The 18,759-nt window shown below is 46.3% G+C and overlaps 1 protein-coding gene across 1 annotated transcript in view; it reads right to left on the bottom strand.

The window, feature by feature from the left end:
• The window catches only part of Myo1e (myosin IE), a 195,716-nt gene that overhangs the window by 2,539 nt on the left and 174,418 nt on the right, over positions 1-18,759 (bottom strand). Inside the window, exons 26-27 of the mRNA XM_021171412.2 lie at positions 15,741-15,942; positions 2,171-2,340 (exon numbers count right to left, since the gene is read on the bottom strand). Coding sequence (XP_021027071.1) covers positions 2,171-2,340; positions 15,741-15,942 — 372 coding nt within the window. The remainder of the gene's footprint in view (positions 1-2,170; positions 2,341-15,740; positions 15,943-18,759) is intronic.

Below are 18,759 nucleotides of genomic sequence, written 5' to 3'. Positions count from 1 at the left end.
GAAGGGAAGGGAAGGGAAGGGAAGGGAAGGGAAGGGAAGGGAAGGGACAAACATCAGCCCTGCCTTGAAAATAAAAATAAAAAAATAAAAAGAAAGAGAGAAAAGGTGACTTCTTAAAATAGACATGGAACTGTGCCAGCAGTCAGAATCCTTTAGTAGGAAGACTGCAGAGCAGATGTGAGACAGACACCTGGAGCTGTGAGCCCTGTAGGACCCACCCTGGTCAGGCCTGGCCAGCACAGAGCAGCCTGCCCGGGGTCAGTGTGGTGCAGGAAGACTCTGAGGCCCCACTGTCCTGTCTCTTTCAGCCACTCTCACCATCCCTTGCCTGAGCACAGAGTCTGTTCTGGGGAGAGGTGGTTCTGCCTCAATGCTGAGCACTCCTTCCCACCTTCAGTGCAGTCCTGTCTTGGCCCGTTAGCGTGGTTCTCTAGGATTTTTTTTTTTTTTTTTTGTAGTTTATCAACACCCTGTCTCCTGTAGCCCAGGGTGACCTTGAGCTTCCGCCTCCCCTGCCTCTCCTGCCTCCACCTCCTCCTGACTTCTGGGATCTCAGACGTGTACCAACAGATGTGGTTTGATGCAGTGCAGGAAATCGAACTCAGGACCTTCAGCTAGACTCTACCAGCTGAGCTATGTCGTCCCCCAGCATCCACGATTTCCTGGCTTTGAAGAACTCTACAGTTTGGGGAGATCCTTTCCACAGTGATTAGGAACAAGATTCTGACATACTTCTGGGACATTTGGTTTTTTCTTTTTAAATACACATACATATTTATTTGGCTTATTATCTTGGTTTGGTGGGATGAAGAATAAATCTGAAGCAATTATTTTGAAATGAAGGGTGAAGAATTAAGATAATTGCTCCCAAATGTCTTCACTTATTTCCTCTTTCAGAGGACATTCCCAGGAATTAAAGAGGGGACGGTACTTATTTCCCAGCATGTCTCACCAGGGTGACAAACTCAGAAAGTTCTAATAATTAAGTTTTTGGTTACTCATTGGTGGGAAAACTGGACCTGAACTGATGTGGACTTGTCTGGAAAATTTCCTCCAACTGTGTGTGAAAGTTTAATGAGTCACATCATAGATATGTATATGTATATGTGTGTGTTTATATGACGTCCATGACATGATTAGATGATGTCTGTGACGTCATGAATGCACACTTGTATACAACTTCCACCCCCTCCCTTAAAAGGGCATTTAAGAAAAATGACTTAGATGTGTCTGACAGGCCAGGACTGTGTGAACCTGAGGTAGGGAGAATCACAAGTCTGAACTTATGCCTGGGAGACAGAGTGAATTCTAGACCAGCTTGGAACACTTAGTGAGACTCCACACTAAACTAAGAGGTCCAGAGACTAAGCACAGCCCAGTGTAGACTGCTTGCCTTGTAGGCACAAGGCCTGCTGTTCAATCCTTGGTGTTGTAAAGGTTTTGAACAAACAGCTCGAGGTCTCCCTTACCTCTACCTCTGTCTATACCAGTGGCTCTCAACCATCCTAATATTGTGACACCTTTAATACAGTTCCTTATGTTGTGATGACCCGCAACCATAAAATCATTTCGTTCCTACTCCACAACTGTAACTTTGCTACTGTTATGTGAATCATAATATAAATATCTGATATGTGAGCCCTGTGAAAGAGTCATTTGGCCCCCAAAGGGGTCATCTGGTGGTCTGAATAGGTATGGCTCCCATAGATTCATTTGTTTGAATGCTTGGCCCATAGGGAGTGTCACTGTTGGGAGGTGTGGCCTTGCTGGAGTAGGTGTGGTCTTGCTGGAGGAAGTTTGTCACTGTGGGGGTGGACTTGGAGGTTTCCTATGCTCAGTCTATGCCCAGTAGGGCACACAATCTTCTTCTGCTGCCTGTGTATTAAGAGGTAGAACTCTTGGCTCCTCCAGGACCATGTCTGCCTGGACGCTGCCATGCTTCCTGCCATGAGGACAATGAACTAAACCTCTGAACCTGTAAGCCAACCCCAGTTAAATGTTTTCCTTTGTAAGAGTTGCTGTGGTCATGGTNTCTCTTCACAGCAATGAACTCCCAAGACAGGTCAAGACCCACAGGCTGAGACCCACAGATCTGCACACTTGTGCTTAGTGAGCCCAGGAACCCCCTGCACACCCTCTGGGAGGCTGGTGTAGCCAGCCACGCACTCACCTTCTTTAATAATATCAATAATATCGTTGGCGTTGAAGCTGAGTTCGTCCGTGTCCTGAGCATCATAGGCATACAAGGCCTTGCACTGTGGCATCTGAGGCTTAGGCTTGGGTTGAGGCTTTGGTCTGCCCCCTGCTGGGGGAGGCCGGCTGCTCGTTTGTCTTCGGACTCTGTGGAGAGAGCAGAACCACATGAGATAGGAACACCATGAAGAGGTGGCTGCACGTTATCGTGGCTGCAGCAAGGGTTACAAATCCGGTTCAAACACCTGTACCCTGGGCCATCTTTCCAGCCTTTTCACTAGGCTGCCTCAGTTCACACTATTCAGTGTCTCTAAGGTGAATAATTACAACTTGGTCTTAAGTGTGAGTGAGCTCTTCTTTGTATAGCATTGGCATCATGGAGCCCAGGCTACCCTCAAACTCACTGTGTAGACAAGGATGGCCTTGAACTTCTGCTCCTCCCATTTCCACATCGCAAAGACTGGGATGACACGCACCATCATAGCCTCATGGCCTCAATACACGCTAGGCAAGCATTCTAATAACTGAGCTAACATTCCCAGTCCTGTGCGTGAGCTCTTTAAACTTCATCTGAAAGTTATTTAATGTATTTATAAAAATCACTTTTAAAAAAGGACAGAGAAGTCGGGCAGTGGTGGCACATGCCTTTAATTCCAGCACTTGGGTGGCAGAGGCAGGAGGATTTCTGAGTTTGAGGCCAGCCTGGTCTACAGAGTGAGTTCCAGGACAGCCAGGACTATACAGAGAAACCCTGTCTTGAAAAACAAAACAAAACAAAACAAAAGGACAGAGAAAGTTAGAAAACATTTCCCCCCACTTCGCTTAAGGCTGGCCCAAAGCAAAGTCCTCAAAGGGAATTTAGATTGTGCCCTCTTCTAAAAGGGTCTTGGGGGTAGTGGAACAGTAAGATGACTCCATGGGAAAAAGGCACTTGCTGCCAAGCCTGACAGCCTGAGGCTGATTCCCCAACCCTACCTGGTGGAAGGAGAGAAATGACTCTCAAAAATTGTCCTTTGACCTCCACGTGGCATGGGCATACCTACACAACACACTAATAAATAAATAAATGTAATTTAAAAATAGAAGGGTGTGAGGTAAGGACCCACATGGGAAGGGCGGGCTCTCAGGTCTAGCCATGCTTACTGACATCTCCAAGGACAGAGAGTAGAGGGGCAGCCTTAGTAGAGGGGCAGCCTTATCTCCACCTTTACTTAAAGACTCATCACTCCATTTTGAGCTATGTTCACCAGAGGCCACACAGCCTTGTACTTGCTGAGATCCTATGGCAACAGACAGATGTGCACCAGGTGTGCACCAGGTGTGATGAACTGGCTGTATCAGGTGGGAGGTGGATGGGGTGGGTCCTGGATGCTAGGCTGGGGCAAGGTCCCTGAAACTTGTCTCTGTCCCAAGCCCTTTGGAAAGCAGCATCCCAGGCCATTATGAGAAACACTTTTGCTGATGACAGACTGACTAACTCATGGATTATTACAGTGACATCATTTCCTACCCAGCATCCACTAGCCATCTAGTCCATTTGGTCCTTGCTTTGTGAGCCCTGGCTGAAGTAAGGACCCCTGCTCACTGGATGAGGCAGCAAACAAGGCTGTGTGCCTTCACCATGCCTGTACAACACTGTGCTGGAGGCTCGGAGCCACAGCTGCGAAGTCAGCACAATCAGTGGTGTTCAGAGTGCAAAGAAGTGAAAGATGAGACAACAGCCATGCCTGGAGACACACAAGGAACACACTAGAAAGCTGCTCACAACGGAGCTCAACAAGATGATAGAAGATCATCAGTACCTAGGGAGCTTGAGGTACGGTATGGCTCAGTAGACTGAACACATGCCTAGCATGTATAAAATCTGGGGTTCAAGTCCCAGCACTGCATAAACCAAGTGGTGCATGGCCATCATCCATAATAAAACACTGGGGAGGTAGAGGCAGGAAGATCAGAAGTTCAAGGTCATCTTTGGCTACATAGTGAGTTTAAGGCTAGGCCAGCCTGGGTTACATGAGACATTGTCTCAAATAACCATCTTTAAACAAACAAACCACATCAAAGTCACACACCATCGGTTCTATGCCCAAGTATTAGTAAAGATAAACTCAAAGCTGAGACTGAGGTGAGCGAGATGACTCAGCGGGGGAAGGTGCTTTGCCACGAGGCCTAATGCCCTGGGTTTAGTCCTCAGGACCCACAAAAACATGGTGGAAAGAGAGAACGGATTCCCTAAAGGTGTTCTCTAACTGCCTCACATGTGCTGTGGTCCCTCCACGCACTACACTGATAAGTAAGTGTAACTAAAAAGAAAATGAAATTAAGAAAATGATCACATTAATAACATATGAATATAATACTTAATAATAAATGAGTGTTTACAAATAAAATGTCTATAACCAGCCAACATAGATATGCAGATTGTTAATGAGGTGGGGCAGTTTGAGGGGGAAGTTTCTTTTTTCCTCTTTCTCTCTCTTTCTTTCTTTCTTTCTTTCTTTCTTTCTTTCTTTCTCTCTCTCTTTCTCTCTTCTCTCTCTCTCTCTCTCTCTCTCTTTCTTCTCTCTCTCTCTCTCTCTCTCTTTCTTTCTTCTTTCATGTATATGTGTGTGTGTGTGTGTGTGTGTGTGTGTGTCCCTGGCTGCCCTGAAACTCATTCTGTAGTTAAGGCTAGCCTCGATCCACTTGCCTCCAGAGGGCTGGGATTAAAGTTATGCCTTGACTGACGGTAAGTTTTATGAGGAGGGAAGAATTCTAAGATTAGATTATGGCCATAGTGTACAACTGTGTCAATACACTAAAGTTATTATACTGGACATTTCAAGTGGGTTGATTCTATGGTATGTAGATTATATCTCCATAAAGCTTCTCTTGAATCAGTTGGTAGGGCAAGACTCTGTGGGTTGTACAATGCATAGTTGAACCTTGGAAAGGCCCAGGCCTTGGATGTTGGGAGCTGCTGAACGTGTTCCAAGAAGCAGGGGATCTGCTCAAACACCTGCCTCTCTCTTATTGTTCATTACGGTTTTGAGACAGGATCTATCCTTGAATTCAGTGTGCAGTAGAGGAACAAGGCATCTATGCAGACGAAGGGCCAAATGACTCCTGGGTTTAGCAGTCTAGGGACCTGGAAGCAGCACAGAGCACAGCCAGTCACAACACAACTGCCATTACCCAGGATAGGCTAGAAAGAGCCCCCCCAAGCCTCAGGAACCCAGCCGATCTCTAGTGTCACTAGGTGGCGATCCTGTGTAATAAATATGGAGAACTAATGGCTTTCAACATACTGCCAGAAATTGATTAATGAGGTCGTTTAGGTACCACTCCCAGCCAGAGTGACTGCCAACTCAGTGCAGAAGGGCCACTGAGCAGAGCTGGCTCCGTCCTCAGCAGATCGGATGGCAGAGACTTTCAGGAACTGTGTCAATGACTTGTGAAACAGTCATTAAAAACCAAATCTTACCTACTTAAAATTAAATTAGCAAACGAAATAAGCAAGCTTCATCCCATTCCGTCCCCCACCCTGTCCCCCTATCCCCCCCTCCCCAGTCCCACACACTTTCTGAGTAGCCATGCTGGTGGCTCAGCACCTGGCTATGATGTGTATATTTACTATGTATCCTAGTTTGCTGCCCGTTGCTGCCATGAAATGCTGACAGAAGCAAGTTGTTCTGGCTGTGCTTTATCACAAAGGGATGTCAGGGCAGGAACTCAAGGCAGGACCCAAGCGAAGACCATGGAAGAATACTGCTTACCAGCTTGCTCACTTGGCTTTCTCATACAATTCAGGACCCACCCACCTAGGAGTATACTGCCTGCCGACATCAGTCCTTAAGGAAAGGCTCCACAGACTTGCCTACAAGGAAAATCTGATAGCAATTTCTCAATTGAGGTCTGTCTTCCCAGATAACCCTAGCTTGTGTCAAGTTGACAAAAAAGGAAGCCATTTAACCCCAGGAACTGGCAACTGTTGCAATTTAGGCACTTTTGTTTAGTTTTATTGTTCCCCGCTGCTCAGGAGACCCTTCCTGAATTCACCCTCATGGAAAGTGCTTTCCCGAGGCTGGAGAGATGACTCAGCAGTTAAGAGCACTTGCTGTTCCTGCAGAGAACCCTGGTTTGGTTCCCAGCACCCACATAGTGACTCACAACTGTAATGCCAGTTCTGCTTTTTTTTCTGGCTTTTGAGAACACTAGGCACATACGTGATGCACAGACACACCTCCAGGCAAAATATTTTTACACATGAAAAGATAAAAATGAAAATTGGAAAATGCTTTTCTGAGCCGGACTCGACAGCATACACCTGTAATTCTAGCACTTGGGGAGGCTGAGGCAGGACAATCTCCATGAGCTCAAGGCCAGACTGAGATTGACATAATATATGTGGTTCCAGATATCAAATCAAAAACAAACAGCAGGCTGTCCCTCCATTTGTTTTGAACTGTCTGTGCAATTTTGGGTAATTTTGGCCCCTCTGCTATTTTGTGCTGTTTGTATTTCTAATATCCACGTCCCCCTCCCCAACACACACACACACTCCAGGATTGAGAACTGTGTTATAAAGACAGAGCCTTCACAGGGACAATGGAGACTACACTGAGAATGTCAGTTTAATAATAAAGTTGCAACCCCTGCTGATATGTCAACAGTCCAAGTTACTTTATCTGTGGACCTGCCCCATATCTCTGCAGACACATATGTATGTAGCTATAAAACTACACACTATCAAACAAATCTGGTATCTGATTACATGTAATTTTCTTAATAGAAAATTTTTGCATTCTGTGTGTGTGTGTGTGTGTGTATGTTTTGAGGGAGATACGAGCCAAGGCATTTGTGAGGGTCAGAGGGCAGTTTGCTGGGATTGGTTTTCTTATTCCTCCATGGCGGTCCTGGGAACCGAAGCCAGGTCATCAGGCTTTGCAGCAGGCACATTTACCTGCTGGGGCATCTACTTGCTGCCTTTATATTTAATAAAAAAATACTTAACGTTATATGTATGGGTGTTTTGTCTGCATATGTATCTATGTACCGTGTGTGTGTGTGTGTGTGTGTGTGTGTGTGTGTGTGTGTGCCTGATGCCTCTGAAGGCCAGAAGAAGGCATTAGGACCGTCTGGAAATGGAATTTCGGATGGTGCTGGGATTCGAACTCAGGCCCTCGGGGGGGGGGGGGGCTCTTATCTGCTCAGCCATCTCATGGAACTTCTGTACAGTGAAACTCAACTTTCCTGTTCGGATCTGATGGACCACTTTAGTTCAGGCGAACTGCATAGTGTGCTTTCTGTCCCCTAACCTAACAAATCTATTTAACTTCTCTCTTTTGGGCAGGGCATCACACCCAAGCATAACCTCACTGTATCACAGAATGCGATTCATGCTTCCTGAGGGACCACGGAGCCATGCACAGCACATCCGGGCTGCAGGCTGAGAATTTGCCTTGCAGGGTGAATCCTACATTATTGGCTAGAAAAGACCACAGTGCAGGCACTGAGATCAATGCCAGTTGGCAGGAACTTGTAGAGGGTTGGCAATTCTCCCAGGATGTGAAAACCTAACTGGCATCAAACCTCTCCAAATTAAAGACGAGTTGATGGCCCTGCCCTGGTCTACAGTATGTGGATGTGATGTTGATCAGATAGGAAGCGGTTCCATGAAGCACATGAAGCCCAGGGCAAGAAGAAATTTGTAACTTTAAGTTGTCCTGACTGAGGACAGTGTTTAGTGACAGCTGCAACATCCCTGTACCAGTGTACCCAGCTCCTGCTCTGCACCATGAACAGTACAGCTAGTCCTCACGTGTACTGGGGAGTGTTTCCCCTACTAGCTCCCTAGGAACAAACGCAAAAGAATTTTTTCCAGCTAAGTATACAGTTATGTGGTAGAGGATTTGCTTAGAATGTATGAGATTCTAGGCTTCATTTCTAGAACCTCAAAAAACAACTCCTCCGCTGGGCAGTGGTGGCGCACACCTTTGATCCCAGCACTCGAGAAGCAGAGACAGGCAGATTTCTGAGTTCGAGTCTAGCCTGGTCTACAGAGTGAGTTCCAGGATAGCCAGCACTGCACAGAGAAACCCTGTCTCGAAAAAACAAAAACAAAACAAAAAAAAAAAAAACAAAAACCAAACAATTCCTCTAACTCAAACTGCATTGTGCTTTGTTGTATATTTAGTCTATCATCTATAAAAAAAAGCCAGAAAGGTAGGCATTTCATTTATTATATATTTTTTTCTGTTTGTTTTGTTTTTATTTTTCAAGATAGGGTTTCTCTATGTGGCTGTCCTGGATCCAGTTTGTAGACCAGGCTGGCTTTGAACTCGCAGAGATCTGCCTGCCTCTGCCTCCCAACTGCTGGGACTAACTAAAGGCATGTGCCACCACTCCTGGTTTACCCATTATTTTAAAAAATTTTTTTTAAAAACTTATTTATTATAGTATCTAAATACGCAGTAGCTATCTTCAGATACACCAGAAGAGGGTGTCAGATCTCATTATGGATGGTTGTAAGCCACCATGTGGTTGCTGGGATTTGAACTCAAGACCTCTGGAAGAGCAGTCAGTGCTCTTAACCACCGAGCCATCTCTCCAACCCTGGTCTATCCATTTTTAAAAGTTTAATTAATTTTAATTTTAAAAGTTTAATTAACTTGCTGATGTGTGTGTAATGCTTACCAGGGCTCTTATATGGAGGTCAGGGGATGCCTTTGGGGAGGGAGGGTCTGTTCTTTCTTACCATGAGGGTCCTTAGAGATCAGACATAGGTCCTAATAGTTGATAACAAATAGCCTTCCCTGCTGAGTCATCTTGCCAGCTCTCAGTTATTGGCATCTTATTCTCCCCATTATACATACGAAGACACCAAAGCACACACGTTAAGTGACAGTCATGAGCTGTCCAATAAGCGTGGTGAAGGAGATAGTTGGTGAGTAAAAGCGAAAGGAGCCACCAGCTGAACCGGACTCATGCCCAGTCGTTCTAGCTCTGATACACCATGTTCTGTGAACCTTCCAGGGCTGGTGTACCAGGGAGTGCTGGGGAGCAAGCTTTTGAACATCACTGCTTTTGTTCTGCAGATGTGAAATTTGGGTCTTGAATTTCTAAGAAGGAAAAGAATGGAGTCTCATTGTATTGGCTTTTAAAATCATGTTCTGCTCCAAAGGCTGAAACTATAGCCATTACTGGAAATATGGGAACGAGTGCCAGGAATTCCTAGGACCTGGAGTCGGCCTGGGCCAGGTTCCAGCTGCTCCTGTAGATTGTGGGTTGAGAATATTGCTATTGGACATTTGCTAGAAATTTTAAGCCTTTTGAAAATATGACTCCATTAGGAGAGTCCTTCCTGACTGGAGGCACCCAGGCAGCACTTCAAGCTTCCTAACTCTCTCTCCTCTGCTGCATGGCTGCAAGTCTTGCCACCTAGTACCTGCTCCTGTTTTTCTGTTTCCCTGCTTCTAGTTAAGCTTAATCTCTGGAGCATCTTGAAAGCTCCTACAGTTACTCTCTCATGAAACAGACGGGCTGGAGAGATGGCTCAGCGGTTGAGGGCACTGGCTGTTCTTCCAGAGGTTCTGAGTTCAATTCCCAGCAACCACATGGTAGCTCACAACCATCTGTGATGGGATCCAATGCCCTCTTCTTGTGTGTCCAAAGAGAATGACAGTGTACTCATATACATAAAATAAATAATTAAAAAAAAAAGAATTTCTAAAGACAGCAACAGAGGGCTATGAGTAGATCACACTGCAGTGTCCAGAGGGAAATCTCGCGAGGATCAAGAGTTGCTATGAATCTGGGGAGAGTCTCACTAGGTAGCCCTGGAACTCACTCTGTAGCCCAGACTGGCCTGAATCTCACAGAGACTACCTGCCTCTGCCTTTTGAGTGCTGGGGTTAAAAGTGTGTACTACCATGACTGGAAAAAACAATCAGGGTAAAGCTTTACCCTAAGTGCATCACAAAGGGCCTGAAAACCCACGACTCCCTCTGTAAAGCTTGATGTCACTTGGAGAAGGAAGATGTGCTGAGGACACGGGTGGCAATCATGTGCAGGAATGCCACGAAACAAGGCTGAGGGAGCTGGGGGCATTGAGGATGTAGCTCAGTGTTAAAGCAATTAATTGCTTAGCACACGTAAGGTCTGGGGCTCCACCCCCAACATTATGGAAAAAGGAAAAAAGAAAAAAGAAAAGGAGGAAGAGAGGAAAAGGAGGAGGCAGACAGACAAATAGACTTTGTTGGAATGATAATGAATGTAGTGAACTTCCTACTCTCTCCAAAACCAACTAAATGGAAACGAAGTTGATCGACTGCTGAGCAAACCTGAGGTGCTAATGAAACTATTTGATATTAGCCATGGTCCAAGGGCCAACAGAAAGAACAGCTGTGTGAAACATGTCTGTAAGGAAGAACACCACCAAGGGGTAGGAGAGAGGAAGACAAGGTAAAGCCAGGATGTGAAGGAGCAGAGATGAGGCTGTGTTGGTCTGGTTCTCAGGTGTGGTAAATTCAAGGTGAGTCTTTGGCACCTTCAACTCAATAGGAACCCTCATGTTTATGAGAAATTTGTGGTTCTCTCTGAACTTCAACACAGTTTGTCTTTTGGCAAAGAGAAACTGTTAAATTTTGGTAACCACGGGCTAGAGAGATGGCGCAGCAATTAAGAGCACTGACTGTTCTTCCAAAGGTCCTGAGTTCAAATCTCAGCAATCACATAGTGGCTCACAACCATTCATAATGAAATCTGATGCCCTCTTCTGGTGTGTCTGAAGACAGCTACAGTGTACTTATGAATAATAATAAATAAATCTTTTTTTAAAGATTTATTTATTTATTTTATGACACACCAGAAGAGGGCATCAGATTTCATTATGGATGGCTGTGAGCCACCATGTGGTTTCTGGGATTTGAACTCAGGACCCCTGGAAGAGTAGTCAGTGCTCTTAACCACTGAGCCATCTCTCCAGCCTAATAAATAAAAAATCTTTAAAAAAAATTTTATGTAACCACAAGGCTCCTGAATTGCCACAGCCAAGTTTTCTGCCACATTAAAAAATGAGTTTTCAAACCTGTATTGTAGAAAATAAATGCTAGCTTCCTATGCCCTTATCCCCTTGTTTGCTTTCTTAGAAAAATATTCATTTTTATTTTATGTAAATGTGTTTTTTTTGTATGTGCACCTGGGTGCAGCACCCCAATAAGCCAAAAGAGGGCATCCAGTCCCCTTAGAACCAGAATGAAGTAGGTTCTGAGCCACCACATGGGTGCTGGGAACTGAAGTCAGGTTCTCTGTGAGAGCAGTCAATGTTCTTAACTATTTAGCCATCTTTTCAGGTCCTCCTTCCCCACCACCTTGTGTTTCTCTTTCTTTCTTTAGACACATGGTCCCAGTCTTTAGCTGAAGTTAGCCTGGAACTCAAACTTAAAGTAATCCTTCTGCCTCAGTCTCCTAAATGTTGAGATTATAGGCAGAGACACCATGCTCAGCTAAGTTCCTATTTTTTTTTTTTTTTTTTAAGGACTGTCTGCAAAGCAGGCCTAAGTGTATAATGAGGAGACTGGCTAGAATTCTTGTAGCTTCTGGCCTTAGAGTGCTAATGTCAGAGCTATACATACAGCAGGCAGGGCAGTCATATTGCCTATTGGACAGTTCTTCCTCCCAGCTCCTCTCCATGACAGCAGCGTATGTTCTTGGCTTCAGGAAATGAAGGCAGGGAAGGGTGTGGTAAGACTTAACTGGGGCTGGAAGGGAGCAGCCTTGGTGAAGACCCAAGACCCAGCCTTTCTACATTGCCTATTTTGGCTGACAGATGCTCCCACCTGGCCCAAATGCAAGTCTTCAACTTGCAAGGCAGGCTGAAAAGATGGTACGGCTTGCCAAAACCAAAGCAAATAGAAAGCCAGCAGACAGAGCGAGGAGACTTGGAGTGGTGATTGCTTATAATCCCCCTGCCTACTTGAGAACAGAAAACGGGGCCCAAGAATAACCTTGTGACTATTTCAGGGATGCTCGTGCATCTGAATAGCATCTGGGGCCTCCAGTGGAGAGCCCATTACCTTGACCATGCCTCCCCACCCAGCTTTCCTTGAATCTTATCATCAGCTATAAGTTGTCCTTTACACTTCTGAAGGTCACTACGTGGTCCTTTCTTGGATGACTGTCATCAATACTGTCTGGGAATCTGGTAGAGATGTAACTGGGAAGACAGTTCTCTGTTGGTACTTGGCTTGCTACATGAGGACTTAAGTTCAAATAACCAGTACCCACACCAAAAGCTAGATGTTGCATCGAGTGCCTGCAATCCCAGTGCTGGGGAGCTGGGGCAGTGGGGAGAGGAGGACGGCTAAGGTTGACTAGCCAGGGTGTTCAGCCAATTGGTGAGCTCTAGGCTCAATGAGGGACCATGTCTCAAATAGTAAGATGGTAAGAAAGAAAGTGACACCTAAAATCCACATGTGTGACATGTATGTACACACACACACACACATTGCCATATTCAGATTTTAAGGGGGATGGGGTGGGGAAGATGGCAAGTCCTCCAGGCAATTCTGGTGAACAGCAGGATTTGAGAACCATAGCAAGAAGCTAAGCCAGTCAACTCAACTGAGCCATGGCAACTAGCGGAACACAGCTATGTACATCAGAGAAGGAAGCATCAGTCGTCTACCGACAGCCACCTGTGTAATACAGATTAAAGTGCCTCCTGTCTGCAGCCCAAAGAGAGGACAAGGTAAGACTTGATAGGGGAAAGGAACTCTGGGAGAGAACACGAAGTCTGTGTGGTCTTTAGGGAAAAGTGGTCGAGGCAAAAGAAACAAGACAACAGGGCATGAAGGTGCCCAGGAGGAGCCCAGGGGAGCCATGGAGGTGCCCAGGGGAGCCATGGAGGTGCCCAGGAGAGCCATGGAGGAGCCCAGAAGAGCCATGGAGGTGCCCAGGAGGAGCCCAGGGGAGCCATGGAGGTGCCCAGGAGAAGCCCAGGGGAGCCATGGAGGATCCCTGTTCTTTCTCCCAGCATAGGTCTATTTTGCACATTCTTCTCCTGGTTTTCCTTGAAAATTTCTCCAGTGTTTATGAGACAACAGAGAAAAGGAAAACTGGAACTAGGCATTAGGAATGGGAGGAGGGAAGAAAGTGGCCCGAAGCAGGTCCTCGGCTGGATTCAGCACACAGAGCTATTGGCTCCATAACTCGGGAATCCAAACGTTGGGAGATGCCTTACAGTCACTAGGCGGGGCCTGTGAGATGGCCCAGTGGGTAATGGTGACGGCTACCAAATCTGATTCCTGGAACCCATGCTGTGGAGGGGGGTGGGGGGATGATTCCAGAAAGTTGTCCCCTGGCTGCTGCATGTGCACCACTGTGTGATATGCCACCCTTCTCAATACACACAAATGTACACAAAGCAAGCAAACAAATAAATAAATATTATAATGCCACTAGGTTAAGCATAATCTCGTGGTCATTTCCAGTGCCATCACCATTATCACCACCACCACCATCATCACCATCACTACATTATCATCATCACCACCATCATCCTGGTCCAGCCACTGCTGAGTTGTCTTCTACATACAAGTACCATGCTAAGCATATAAAGTATATTACACCTTCTCACGACATGCCTGTGAGCACGACGGTATCGCATCAGCCTATAGAAAGAAATCGAAGCTCAGTCAAGGTAAGCTTCAAGTGTCCCGACAGGTTTCTCATCCAGTCAATCTGATCCAACCCAAAGTCATATGAGAAGAGGGAACCTCAGCTCAAGAGTTGCCTTGATCAAATTAGCCTGTGGTCATCTCTGTGAGAAAGAGTCTTGATTCATAGTTGACGTGGAAGAGCCCAGCCCACTTTGGGTGGCACCATCCCTAGGCAGAGCCTAGGCCTGTATTGTATGAGAAAACGAGCTGAGTGAGCCAGAGAGCCAACAAATAAGCATAACTCCTCCATGGTCCCTGCCTCTGGGCTCCTGTCTTGATTTTAAGCCTCGGTGATGAATTGTGACCTGGAATCTAAGCCAAACACAACCCTTTCCTCCCCAAGCTGCTGCGCTCAGAGTACTTTATCTCCGCAACAGAAAGCAAACGAAAACATAAGGTAATAGAGATTAAGTTACAGCTCTCCCTCAGGCTTGGCTTGTGCATCTGATAATCCTGCTTAGCACGAGCAGACACCCTGAGCCTGAATACTACGGTACTCAGTAGCATTTAAGGCCATTCACTTTTGTGTGGCTAGGATATATTTCTTTTACCTAGCTCTGCTAGCCGAGTTCCCTCACTGGTCTTGCACCTGACCTCAAATTCCTATTCCTGTGACCACAAAGGCCAGGTCTACTTCCCCTTTCTAACTGGGAGTCCTCTGAATAGCTACCCATAGTTCCAGGTTCCTTCCTTTTTCAGGCTGAAAAGCCCGGCTCTGTCTTTACTAGAAAGGCAAAGGCTCTTGTGAAGCTTTCAAGACTGATAAGCTTAAACACTCACATCTCCTAGGACATGAAGATATAATGCTTTTATAATGCTTTTGGAAATGTCTTTATTTGTGTTCAAGTGTGCGTGAGTGTGTGCATGTGTGCGTGTGAAGCTGAGTGGCAAAGGCTCTCTGAGGAGGAAAAACTGAGAAGGCGGCTCTGAGACCAGAGCAGCTGCCCCGAAGGGGTTTAGATTGGCGTCACCTGGAAAGGACACAACCTGTTGAGCCACCTGCAGGCTGCACAGGGTGCTCCAGGTTTCCCAGCTTTTGTGGGCTGTCCCCTGGGTTGGGTGGGCCTGGGGGATGCAGCTGTCTTTGAGTCATTTCTGCTCCGGTTATCTTTCCCCCACATTCCTGTTAAGGAACCCTGAAGTAGAATTCATTGGTTCACTAAGTTAGACTTTGGTGGTATTTGTACTTTGATTGGGGTCAGTAGATGTGTGTTCCATCTCCTCAGGAAAGGTTTTGTTGTACAACAATCCATAAGCTTACCCATGTGGGTGCTGGAAAGAGAACCCAGGGCCTGCGAAGACATCATGTGTTCTTAACCGCTGAGCCATTTCTTCCGGGACCCTGGCACCCTATTCTAAACCTGGCTAAAACTATGGCTTGTTACATTTACGCAGCTGCAGGCACGGACACAAATAAGAAAGCAAACAACCTCGCCGGGCGTGGTGGCGCACGCCTTTAATCCCAGCACTCGGGAGGCAGAGGCAGGAGGATTTCTGAGTTCGAGGCCAGCCTGGTCTACAGGGCTACATGGAGAAACCCTGTCTTGAAAAACCAAATAAGAAAAGAAAAGAAAAGAGAAGAAGAAGAAAAGGAAAGAAAGCAAACAAGCATTATCCCTCTATTATGGAGCAGCAGGTTCCTGTGGCTGCCTGAGAGCAGGAGGCTGGTGAGCCGAGGGGAGGAACTACTCCATGCTACTTTTAACTTGGTCCCTCGGCCATGGGTCCCAGAATGCAGAACTTGGGTAGAAAACTGAACTTGAGAATTCAGCACGGACTCTCTTAGAGCCCCTGAACCCACTGCATGACTCGTTCACTGGCTTTGTCGCACAACATGGGAAATCTTACCCAGCAACACCCTGGTCGGGGACCTTGAGGAAATCCAGGCTCTCTGGCGTTTGAGACAATCGGTCCGAGCCGGTGGACTGTTGCCTTGGCAAGGGTGGGCGGGCCATGGAGGTGTACAGGCTTTTCTGATTGGACCTCTGGTTTCCAAGGGCATGGGGAGGAGGCACAAACTGGTTTCGTAAGACTCCATTTTGATGGCATCCTAGAGAGGAAAGAGAAGAAAAAAAGGTCAGTTTCTGTAGCTTTGCCAAAAGCTCCTCTATGCTTATTCTATTAACTAGCAGAAGGCAAATGAGTTGGCTCCTTTGGTCACCAGTTTCCTCATCTGAAAGTATTACTCCCAGTAATATATTGTAAGAAAGTGAATACACTGTTTTCCTCCCAACACTACTGAGGTATAACTGTTGAATCAGATTATACTTGGGGACGACAACGTGATAGCAGCATCGTCACCTGCCTAGGGAGTATGTCAGACAAGCCTGTGGAACGTGACAATAGGATTTCTAGATCTCTGGATTTCAAAGCCCACAATCAGAGCAAGCTGGGCTTGCAGTGAGTGGAAAAGCAATTTTCAGGTCTGTGAGGTGGTGACTCAGGAGGACAGCGGGCAGGGAGTCAAACAGTTGGCCGTCCATTTCCTAGGAGTCAGTGTAGGGAACTCAGCTTAGGATCCCCCAAACCAAGTTCTAGCACAAAGGAGATGTATTTACCCCAGAGGGACAGAGGTCAGGGAATAAGAGACAAAGACAGGAGTTGGAAGAGGAAGACGAGGAAGGGAACAAGGGAAAGAAGATAGGGGAATGGGACAAAGGCCTGCCTCTGGATAGAGAGGAGACAGACGTGACACATAGGAAAATGGCAGTTTATAAAGGTACAAGAAGAAGCCCATTATGATGAGGTGTTTAATTCTAATTGGGTACGTTAATTACGTGAGCCAAAGTGGGCTTCTGATTGCTGGACTTCAATCTTTGAAGGCTGGACCTTGATAGTCAGTCTCCTCCTTGGAGGAGGAAATAGCCAAATAAAGGAATAGGCCTTGGTGGCTAGCTTCAGGAATGTAGTCTAACAGTTTTTAGCAAGGCAGAGGAAACTGGGGTGAAGGGAAAGTTCTGCTATAGCCTTGTTTTCAAGCTGACTAGAGTCCCTGGGGGAGCCTCTGCATAGGTGAGGGAATGCAGCCAGCCAGCCAGCTCAACTGCATTAAGAAAGGTCTGGGCACTAGAGACTTCTAGATAAGATCTCCAAAGTTGCATTAGCCAGTGAGTCACGGATGGATGGTGGGGTGGGCTCATGAAAATAGGGGCACCATTGCCCCCTGTCACGCATGACACAGCCCTGGCTCATTTCCTGACATGTCAGACAGTGCGGAAGAGAGAGATCTTCCTTGAGGCCCACGTCAGTTGTGCACACTGGAAAACTGCAGAATTCTCAAGTAGCATTGAGTGGCTATGAGCCCATAGCTCATAGGGGCTCAGTTCTGGCTCTGGCTCTGATAGCAACGCCGTAATCTTTCAGGTCAGTGTCTCATTGAAGAACCAGTGTCTCGTTCAGTCGAGCATTTACCTGCTCTCTTCTAGCTCTGATATGCATACATTTCTCTGTTATCTTGACCCCCTTCTAAAGGTACAAGTGAGCGTTCCCTTCACTGGCAACAACGGAGCAAGTTCCTGTTCTGAATGACCGTGTTCTAAGGCAGAGCATTTAGGAAGGAGTGCGGCTTCTTATCCACCCCGTGCGGTTGCCATTTCCTCCCCCAGGCTCCAGGCCAGACAAAAACTAGACGTTTGAGACAAATAAGACTCTCTCCTCATCTGACCCAGTGAATAAGAATTTGAAGGGCTCCCCACAGCATCTGGGAGTGGGGAGGACACTGAGGCCCCACTTGCTGCCAAGAGCGCTTAGGAAAGAAAAGAAGTTTGTTACAGTGGGGTGTTTCCTAGGGCACAGAAAAGTAGGGGAGTGTCCACATGTCACCAGAGACTCATTTGTCCACACTGAGTTCAGAGACGAAGAATAAGCACTCAGCAGATGTATTTTTATGCCTGTTGAAATTAATAACAAAATTTTTTTTGGCTTATATTTTATGTGCTTTTCAAATTTCATCGTTCTATGAATTCATTTTTTATTACATTTCATAAAAGTATGGTTTGTGATGAGCTGGGAAACTTTTTTTTTTTTTAAAGATTTATTTATTTATTATATGTAAGTACACTGTAGCTGTCCTCAGACACTCCAGAAGAGGGCGCCAGATCTCGTTACGGATGGTTGTGAGCCACCATGTGGTTGCTGGGATTTGAACTCTGGACCTTTGGAAGGGCAGTCGGGTGCTCTTACCCACTGAGCCATCTCACCAGCCTGAGCTGGGAAACTTTAAGAGCCTAAGGAATCAAGGCTGAAGGGACAGTTCAGTTGCCTTGCAAGCCTGAGGATGTGAGTTCAGTTCCCACTGCCCACAGTAAAAGCCAGTGGTGGTGGGTGGTTCATGTTGTTTGTAGTCCTGGGAGATGGAGACAGGAAGTCCCTGGGGCTGGAGGGCACTAAGTCTAGCCTAACTGGCAGACCTCGGGTCCTAGGAAGAGACTATCAAAAAACATGCTGCACCTTTTGGACGGGGATAGCGTGGGGACAAGATGTAATTACGAGCGTCTCCTGGTTTCAATGGCAGATCTGTCAGGATTCATCACCGGAGGATTTAGATTTAATAAAGCTTACAAGATTAGGACTTTAGTTGTTTGCCCAGTGATTGAGTTACTGTTGTTTCTGAACTAAGTTTGTGTTGTGTTTTCTTTCACGTGGCGGCTCATCTGGGTTCTAGAGAGAAAGGGTCTTACTATGTAGCTCTGGCTATTCTGAAACTCACTATGTAGACCAGGCTGACTGCAAACTAACCTGTCTCTACTTCATGAGTGTTGAAATTAAAGCCTTGGACAACTATACCCAATTCCAATCACACACACACACACACACACACACACACACACACACACATACACACACATACACACACATACACACACAC

This window comes from Mus caroli, chromosome 9 (genome assembly GCF_900094665.2).
Source record: "Mus caroli chromosome 9, CAROLI_EIJ_v1.1, whole genome shotgun sequence".
Taxonomy (NCBI): Eukaryota; Metazoa; Chordata; class Mammalia; order Rodentia; family Muridae; genus Mus; species Mus caroli.
This window is presented reverse-complemented; position numbering and strand designations above follow the sequence as displayed.